This window comes from Penaeus japonicus, unplaced genomic scaffold (assembly GCF_977035675.1).
Source record: "Penaeus japonicus unplaced genomic scaffold, GWHDUDI00000001_assembly GWHDUDI00000030, whole genome shotgun sequence".
Lineage (NCBI taxonomy): Eukaryota > Metazoa > Arthropoda > Malacostraca > Decapoda > Penaeidae > Penaeus > Penaeus japonicus.
The window spans coordinates 14,282,257-14,292,256 of NW_028234432.1; the positions used below are offsets into that span (position 1 = coordinate 14,282,257).

General features: G+C 35.0%; 1 protein-coding gene across 1 annotated transcript in view; it reads left to right on the forward strand.

The window, feature by feature from the left end:
- The first annotated feature begins 6,643 nt into the window (after positions 1-6,643).
- Positions 6,644-10,000, forward strand: part of LOC122267827 (glutathione S-transferase Mu 3) — a 7,760-nt gene continuing 4,403 nt past the window's right edge. Inside the window, exons 1-2 of the mRNA XM_043037994.2 lie at positions 6,644-6,806; positions 8,727-8,867. Coding sequence (XP_042893928.2) covers positions 6,771-6,806; positions 8,727-8,867 — 177 coding nt within the window. The 5' untranslated portion in view covers positions 6,644-6,770. The remainder of the gene's footprint in view (positions 6,807-8,726; positions 8,868-10,000) is intronic.

Below are 10,000 nucleotides of genomic sequence, written 5' to 3' on the forward strand. Positions count from 1 at the left end.
ATGACACACAACAAGATGCTGACATCCTGCTCTAAATTACTGGCAATGTAGGATATACAGGCAGAGTGAGAAGAGACCAGTCTGGCTGCCTTTGCTGTGCCACACAAAGTCCTAAACACAGGTTTACTTCCTCTTCCCCATCTCTTCATGTAATCTCGGCTGTGGATGGTTATTACTTTCGTATTTGTTTATGAAAGTACATGAAAACAAAAAAATAAAATTTCTCTGTGCTATACTTTTATCACACCGAGTATAATGAACATAATGAGCTGATATGGACCCTATACTACAATTATAGACTACTGCAACATTGATAAAGCCTGTCATATAGCACATATAAGTCTGGCAACACAGTAAAACATAAAAAAAGACGAACACAAATATGGCTCTAGTAATATAACAAGTGAATGGAAGAGAGCACGGAAGGTTGCAATACGTCACATGAAGTTGCCTTGCTCTGAAATAAGAACCATCTGCCATCTGGGGTTCAGCACAGGTGGCACTAATGCCAGTGCTGGGGATTGGGCAAGCAAATCTATTCCTGTCTGCAATGAATTAAGACCCATAGTACCAATGTTAAAAGTATATCATTATTTGTTATTATAAAAAATAGTTAAAATCCAGATAATTCTAAATAGGTGTCATAATATCTCCAGCTTGCAGCTTGAGATATTATAACATGAAGTTGAAAAACAACTTTTCCAGAGGCACAATTTTGTGCTTCCAGTGAGAAATATTTGATCTAAAGTTCATTATGGTGTTGCTGTTATTAAGGTTGTTCTATAGCTAAATGGTATATCTGGTTAGTATCACAAATGAACTTATTTTAAACTGTATTTGAAGTTGAGCTTCTTCAGGTCACTGATTACTTCTGAAGCTTGTTCATGATATTACCTGTCAACAGGTTTCATTCTCCCCTGTGCCATGATTATTTTTTTTATTTCACCCTATTTCTTGGTCTTTGTGTATAGTTTGTTTTCCATCACTTGTTCATGTTTTTTTTTGTTTTTTTTTTCTGAGTGTGTGCATGTGTGTGCATATGTTTTTGCATGGGTATGTGTGTGTACATAAATAATTTGACATTTGCCTATTTACATTTATATAAGCAGTACATTACACACCATGCAAATGCATTCATATCTTCAATATATTAGTTAATATGAGAAAAAAAAATCAAATATCTAAAATTTCATTAGTTTGTGAAAGCATTATTACAGTTGACAGTAATTACAATTAGTGAACATGCCCTTGTTTGTCATGTTATATCAAGGAGTGGAAACCACTTTACAAAGTGGCAAGTATTGTGGAAACTAAAAGTTGAAACTGAAGAGTATCTTGAAAATTATAATTCCAAATATGATATTAAAGAGTAATAACATAGATATATGGACATGTATGATAATGCAAATTCTTCAAACTGCATGTCCCAATATCTTATTGTATGAATTATTGAATATATCCTTGTACCTTACTTAACCATTGGCATTAGACACCCATTTGACTAATACAACATATACTGTTTAGTAACCAGAATAAGTTATGCTTTTAACTTACAGGGTATTGATATATTCACAAAATATTATTGTCTAGTCATAAGGCTTTAATCTATTAGGCTTTTTAAGTGTCATTGCTATTGTTGATTGTGATTTTTATTGTCTTGCCTTCAATAAAGAATGAAAGTACAATATATGTTTGTATATCAATCCCATTTGGATGTACTTTTATTAGTCAGTATCTTCTCATTAATAATACAGCATAACAAACACTTCATAAAAAATAAATTATCTTCCTTCAATGAGACATGATTGAAATATAATGAAATGTATTTTATAATTTTTCAAAAAAGAGCAAAATTGGTCATGCCAATCAAAATATTTGTACTCTTAAAGAGCTTGAGTCATTATATATATCATTTCTAAGGATATTTACCACCTATATTTTAGAGAATAATCTATATCACTTAAGACTTATAAAGAAAATCAAATAAAAGTTAACAAAGCTTGAATAGCTTCTCAAATCTTTTCACTCCTGACTACCAAGAGTGATATTTAGTTGGAATTGGAAAGATTGAGAAGCAACATTGTCTTTGTTGAAAATTTGTAAAAATAATTTTATAAGTTCTATACTAACCTTTGTTATGGTATAATCAATGATATATATTTATTTTATATCTGTAAAACTACGAAAAAATAAACATCTGCCCTCATAATAAAATTCACTCAGTGAACGTTTGATGCATTTCCCGGAGATTGAACTATGCACAGCAAACATTACAGAAATCACCTCCATTGCATACATACATAAACTCGACATGGGGGAATTTTTTGGCCCTGAGGCTCTTGAGGTTGTTTGGCCGATTGCGATTTCAAGAAACATTAATTTATCACCTGAAAATGAAATCATAAAAAAAAGAATGAAGCACCAACTCATTTCAGAATTTTGGTGTTGGACAATTATCAAAAGCATGATAAATTTTCAAAATTGTGTTGTGTAAAGATGGGGACGAACCAAGGCAATGGTCATTGAGAGAATACGAAGCAACAATATTGTGTACAAAAACTGACTGAATTAGCCCAAAGGGGGCATTGACTTATACAGTGCAGGCACGAAGAGCAGGTGCACAGACACACACACACACACACACACACACACACACACACACACACACACACACACACACACACACACACACACACACACACACACACACACACACACACACACACACACACACACACACACACACACACACACACACACACACACACGCACACACGCACACACACACACACACGCACGCACGTCGCCACCACCTGGACGACAGTGGACGTACTGCATTGGGCAGGTGAGTCAGCACTTATAGCTGACAGAGGCCGGGCCTTTGTGCATATATCCCGGGCGAAGCTCCGCCTTCGCAAATCTCTTTGAACTGAACTGAACCACTGCATTTGGATATTGAAAAATGATATGATTGTGCCTATTTATAAAGTTACTCATCATCTGCAAAATATAATTCTGAAAGAATTGTTAGTCTCTTATAGGTTAAAAATTCCATCAATCAAATCGTCACGGGTTAAGTTTATTTAGTGTGACAACATACAAATTTATAAGCACACCATACACATACACCGCAGCAACTGAGGTAAATGTAAAGTTAAAGCTCACACTGCTTTAAAGAGTTATCTATTACCGAGATCCCCAGCGTCTATGATTACTGGAGTACATTACTTTAATGGGAGTCATGAACTCATCTCAAATAGTCATCTCGAACTGGGTCATCTTTCATTATAAACAAATAAAGATGATGATAATGAAAGAGATGTTAATGATAGTAATAATGATAATGATGGTGGTAATGATAAAAATAATCATTGATGATAATGGAAATAATAAAAAGGAACGCTAAAACGGTAGTGATGATTATTATAAAAGAACATCGAAGATTTGTGAGATAAAAATAATAATAATCATGAAATAATGTCAATACCAATAATATTTACAACAATAATGATAGTGGTGATAAGGATATGCTGGGGTAGAACCGGATGAGAATGAAGAGAATGAATACCATGCGAGGTGGCGAGGTTGGGAATGTTGGTTGCGAGTGGCCCAAGGTTAACTGACATGATATTTACATAAGTAAATCCAAATTAGTCTCAAACCGCCCTTGTCCTAATTGAACCATTTTTGATTTTTCACCGCATTTCTTTCTTACACGCTCTATGATCGGAAGGAGGTTTGCTTGCACCCCTGGAGGGAATGCAGAATGGGATATCTGATGCATTACAGCAGGAGTTATCTGACGCATCGCGGCATTCAGCAAATCATGATCAGTCCTGCTGTCTTTTACATGACATTTGCAATGGTAACCCAGACTCATCCTATGGAGGAAACACTCAGGACTTCTCGAGATTATCTTTTGGGAAAGTTGAAACTATCTGATGTCTCATAACTCGAGTTATGTTCCTCTTGGTAAATATTCAGCGAAACTTTTGTGGCTCTGGTGATTTTGGATATAAGCTACCATGACTGACATAATTATCATCTAGCTCAGGGGTTCTTACAACGGGATCCATTGATGAGCTTTAGGGGGTCAATGGATATCAGGTATAAAATCAATATTTATATTTACGAGGCTAGGTCCCGACCTTCGAGGGCAAGCTGCGCTACCTACGTGGTATGAAGCGGCTATTCCCGCCAGGTGGCCATCTTAAAACAAGTCATGTTTACTGGTCTCATAGAAAAAAAAAAGTAAATTCATTGCATCCAATGGCGTGGTGATATTTATGTTAATTTTTCTAGGAGGGGGTCTAATGATTCAACAGATTCTCAAAGTGTCCGTGACTCAAAAAAAGGCAAAGAACCCGAGATCAAGCCTGTCCATGACCACTTTCCAAGAGCATAACGCCACGGCGGAGCTCTTCCCTTCCCCTCTTCACGTGACCTTGCACCCAGAGGATGTTTCTTACACAAGGCCATTCTCTACTTACAGTTCATCTACCATCAATAAACCTCAAACTACAAATGAGTTATGGCTCAAACTATCTCTGAGTATGCTAGGTTCATACCTCAAGACATTCAATATATATATGTCTTCTACTGTAGCAAGACACCAGTGATTCTTAACCTTTTCACCATCTCTACGCTCCCCCTACTCTTTCAAACAGTTAAATTGCTATTATTCAATATCATAACTATGCCCAATGCGTGATGTCTCTGAACATAGTTACACTTTCCCCTAGGGCTTGCACACTCGCTTCCCCTGGAAATTACTCACGCCCCCAGTTTAAGAATCGCTGCTCTATGCCATTATGTTGTGCTCTTCCACTGCTAAACATAACCCCCTGTATGTGCCGGCAGACCATTACGTTGATATGAGCAATATGTTCCTGACTATTGCACAGCACAGGCGACAAGGAGTTAGTTAATAGATTTTCCATTAACACAATAATAGATGAAACAACTGACTTTAGCCTACAAAGCCCTGTTTGATGGTGAGACTAGAACAATCAATACCGATATGCTTGCTTAATTGATGTTCACTGTAATGGGGATGAATCAACAAGTGAAAACTTGCACACAACAGTCTCAAAATTTTTAATATAACTAACATTAAGGACGACCACTATTACATGACCAGATGATTTAGATGTCTTTTGTATATTTGCCACTCCAGACGCTGCTAAATCTTTACCAAAGCAACCTGAAGACGAAAAATATTTACTTTTTTCACCTAATGTAAAATGGAGGTCATCATTTAAAGGATTCGCAGCCTATTGTAATATAATACCTCTCAGAGACAAGTTGGACAGCGTTTTATACACTGAATTCGCGAAAGGACTTCTTCCTGCAAATACTGCAAAATATGCAATTGCTTTATCTTTTGTACGCATCATGGCCATAAAAGTTCGCGTACATGCTTCTCGGTATCTGTTGTGTCTGGTGCATGATAAGAAACATTAACCTAGACTGTTGCAAACCGGCGGACGTCGGCCGAATGAGCAAAATGGGCGTCAGGCAGAAGTCGCCAAACGTCGGCAACTGACGTCGACCGATGTCATTCGGATTTCAGAGTGTTACCTAGGACGGTTCACGTATAATGCAGGGGATATCATTAGACTGAGCGACAACCTGTGGGAATTGTTAAGATATAGGCCATTAAAAAAAGAAAAAGAAACAAACAACTAACTTTGTGGAGTAACAGAACAAAATAACACATACATAAGCATACTCACACATATACAGGTATTGTGTACGTATATATATATATATATATATATATATATATATATATATATATATATATACATTTATAATATATATATACATATATAGACAGATAGATAGATATATATGTGTTTGTGTGCATACATTTACACATACACATATATATGTATATGTATATATATATACATATATATACATATATATATATATATATATATATATATATATATATATATATATATATATATATACATACACACACAAACACAGATATATATATATATATATATATATATATATATATATATATATATATATATATATATATATATATATATATATATATATATATATATATAATGAATGTGGAGGACCAGCATGGTAATAAATAGTTTCCAACGCTAGCCAATTCGCTTTGATAATAGTTTCATCAATGGCCACGTGTAATACAGGTGCTTATAGGACCAAACAAAACAAGAACCAAAATCATCGATGTATATTTTTGTTATTGGTTGGTTTCCGTTTACGTTGAATGTTATTTATCATTCAAACATATATTATTTCTAAACGAAAATGTGTAATTATTTTAATCGTACTACCTCGTTTATAGTTATCATAAATAATTTCCATCTGCATATATACTTATAAATGCATTGCGCATTACATACCAATAATTACAATAGGTCTCAAGTTAGATAATTACATTCATCATCTGAACATGCAATGTCATTGTTACTTACCACCCCCATTATTTGTACAGAGATCGTTATACTCGTAACCACCTACAGATCAAAGTCCAAATAGAGACCATGCTTTAGATAGCACATTTAGGACACGGCGATTGAAAAGTCAGTAAGCTCCATTACTCATCTACTTTCATGTAGTTGTTCTTATCTATCCAGAGTGTCTGATACACATTTTAAAGGCGTATCGATCTCTCAGCCAATCACAGCGCCGGGGTGTAACTCTTCAGGCAGGTTGTGGTCTCAGGCAGCCAGCCGGTCACTCAGTTCGGTCTGTCAGTCAGTCACAGTCAGGGAACGATGGCGCCCGTCTTAGCGTACTGGAGCATCCGCGGGGTGAGCATTGCGAAGATTAGTTTTTTTTTGTTTTTTGAGCATGTTTCAAATAGATTTGTTTATTTTTTAGGGTGTGTTTCGGTGGGGAGGGGTATTTTTTGGTGATTGCGTGGGGGATTGGGTCGTATCAATGCGGAATAACTTGGGAATTGGGCGTGATACATGACCCGGCTTTGTTGCACGGTGGGCGGCGTGGAAACCCTGTGGGAAAGGGGTTCGTTATTAGTGGTTTTTACTCGTTCGTTGTTCTTTGTTATGAAGTCTTGTACATTTCTTTGGTTATGGCGAATGATAAACCGTGGGATTCGTAGGTGGATAACACGATTCTTGCCTTAATTATACACGACAAAGAAACGAGTTCCCACAAGGTCTCCCACCACAAGCTCAAACAAACCAGCACCCCAAGCATGTCATTATCAGGTTGCAAGTCGGATACCTATTCAAGGAAATAAGACTAAAAGCACGAATGTACACCCTATAAAAGAATATTCAATGTGAAATCCGTGCCAAGAGTGAAAATATCCTAAAAAAGAGGGAAGAACTTCCAAGGATCCCTCAGGTTAACCTTGGAGGAGAATGACTCTGCTAAATCATTGTTAACTTGAAGAAAAAAAGACTTGGTATTTGCATCATCATCCTTGCAAAGCAAATTGCTAAGCATTTGTATTTCTTCACTAGAAATCATCTAGTATGTTTTGATTATTTTAGTAGGAATGCAGGATAATGTATATGTCAGATAATTGTTCAGAATAATGACAGGTGAAGATTAAAAAGATAAATGATCTTACTATAGAAAGGATCTGAAATACCACAATCTTCACTTCACACATGAAGGATAATGACTCCATCAGACATATTTAGAAAAAAATAAATGAATAAATAAAAAAAATAGAATCACAAAGGACTGGATCTATATCATTATTTCAGGAACACTCCAAGTTGTCTTACTAGAATGCATGTAGTGTTTTGCTAGCATTTATTAGAGCTCTTTTGATGCAAGTCAGGGATTTTTCTTCAAGCAGTCATATATATATTGGCAAGCAGTCATATATATATTGGACTAGTGCAGATATTTACCAAAAAATAAAGCACATTGAATAATCTGATAAATGATTGCAAGATTACTGCTCATCCCCCACTGTGTGTGACCTCCCCCTTAATTTATTGTCTGTTAAGGAACAAGTCCAAACTTTTATCCATGCAGAACTCTTTTGAAGGAGGCTTGTGGCCTTTGCTGCATGTGGAGGGCATGATGATGTCTTGACACAGTGCCCTTGTGGGGTTGCACCACAGATTGTCCTCTGTCACAGATAATGCCAGGCATCGTACAAATTTGGATTGAGCTCGGCCATTGTCAGTGTGAGAAGAATCTCGTATAAGAAGCCACTGTGATGTGTTTGTAACATTTACCGGTAGTAACAGAATGTAAATCTTGAACATTTAAATACTTTGATATGGTATTAGAGTAGCTTGAATTGATTTGTAAACTATGCAGTATGATGTGCATGTCAAAAGCAAATTAAACTATCATCTGGTAGGATATAAATCAAGATTTCTGTGATGTAAGTGAAATTTTTGGGAAAAAAATTGCTGATAAGCATTGGCCAAAGCAACATTATCTATCCTTGTTAAGCCTTTTTATGACCAAAAGTTTTATTAATCTTATCATAGTTGACAATTGGCAACAGATGAGTCATGCTTTGTATGAAAAAGAAAAATAGGAGTAATTTCAGTTTTCAGTCACTAATGTGTGATGTGATTCCTGTGTATGTATGATAACAGAATTTCTCTTTTAAACTTTTCTCTCAAAGATTTGTTTAATTTTCATAGTTTGGTTGTATTATTTCATCTTAGAGTTTAGCACTTAACATTTGAAGTCCTTAATGAAGATACTAATATTTTTACCCCTCTCCCATATAGCTTGCCCAGCCCATCCGTCTGTTGCTGGCGTACACTGGCACAGAGTACGAGGAGAAGATTTATGACTGTGGCCCTGCTCCTGACTACGACAAGTCATGCTGGTTCGATGTTAAGTTTACCCTCGGCCTTGACTTTCCAAACGTACGTTTCCTTTGTGTTTATATGTGTTCATTTAAGTATATATGTATAGATATAAATATTTTTGTTATATAGTACAGTTACCAGTAGTGATCTCACCAAGGGGTAAAAGTGTACTATCATGTTTATATACATGTACTTGTATGCAATTCATATATGGATTCAAAAGATTATATATGCAATTCATTTATGAATTCAAAAGAATATATATTTGTTTATTCAGTTGGTTGATCTTGTGTTCATCCTTTTTCTTTATATGTTTTTTTTTTTTTTTTACTTTTTATTAACTCTGAATTATGGCTGTAGCCTATTGTTTATCATATTTTTTTGTTTGATTTTGATATTATTTTTGTTATACAAAGGAATGAGTTTTCTGTTATTTTCCAGTCATATGTTGAACATATAATTGCTCTAAATCACAGATAGCATTTAATATTGATTAACTTAATTAAGTTTAGCTTTGAATTGCTTCACACCAAGAAGTGTCTTAGAACTGTATTTAGAAAAAGGGAAGAATTGCAGCTTAGAAATTAGAATTTTGTTCAGAAGCAGAATCAGTCTTTTTATCTCAAGTGTACTTGATGTGGTGATAAGAGGCTCATTTCACTCATTGTGTTTGGTCCCCATAATGGAGTGTACTTGACTCATGACTGGCAATATATTTATTTTTGTAATGAAGCAAACTTTTATCAGCATATGTGATTGAGTGAGAAGAATCTCTTTTTTTTCTTCTGTTAAAAGAGGTACTTTATCTTTGTGACTGATTCAAAGTTCAGTAAAGTATTGGGTAAACTTTTTTTTTTTTTTTACTGGTGATATGGATGTTGTAACTGATAGTGTATCTTAATGCTTGTGAAGGTCATTTTAAAGTTGATAAAGTTCATATCCAGTGATATGGGTCCAGTTGTATTTTCTATGGAAATATTTTTTGAATTTACAAAGGCAGAGTAGTTACCTCATTGCTCTGTTGTCTACAGATGCAAGGAACTTGGAAAAAAACAAACCTACTTTAAAGGGTTTGTTGAAAGCCAAGAAATTATTTTTAGATAGAAAGATTAGTGTTTGGTAAAAATCTTACCAGTTAGCAAAATCATGTTTGTCAAATAATATTACTCTAGTTTATATTATATGTTCAT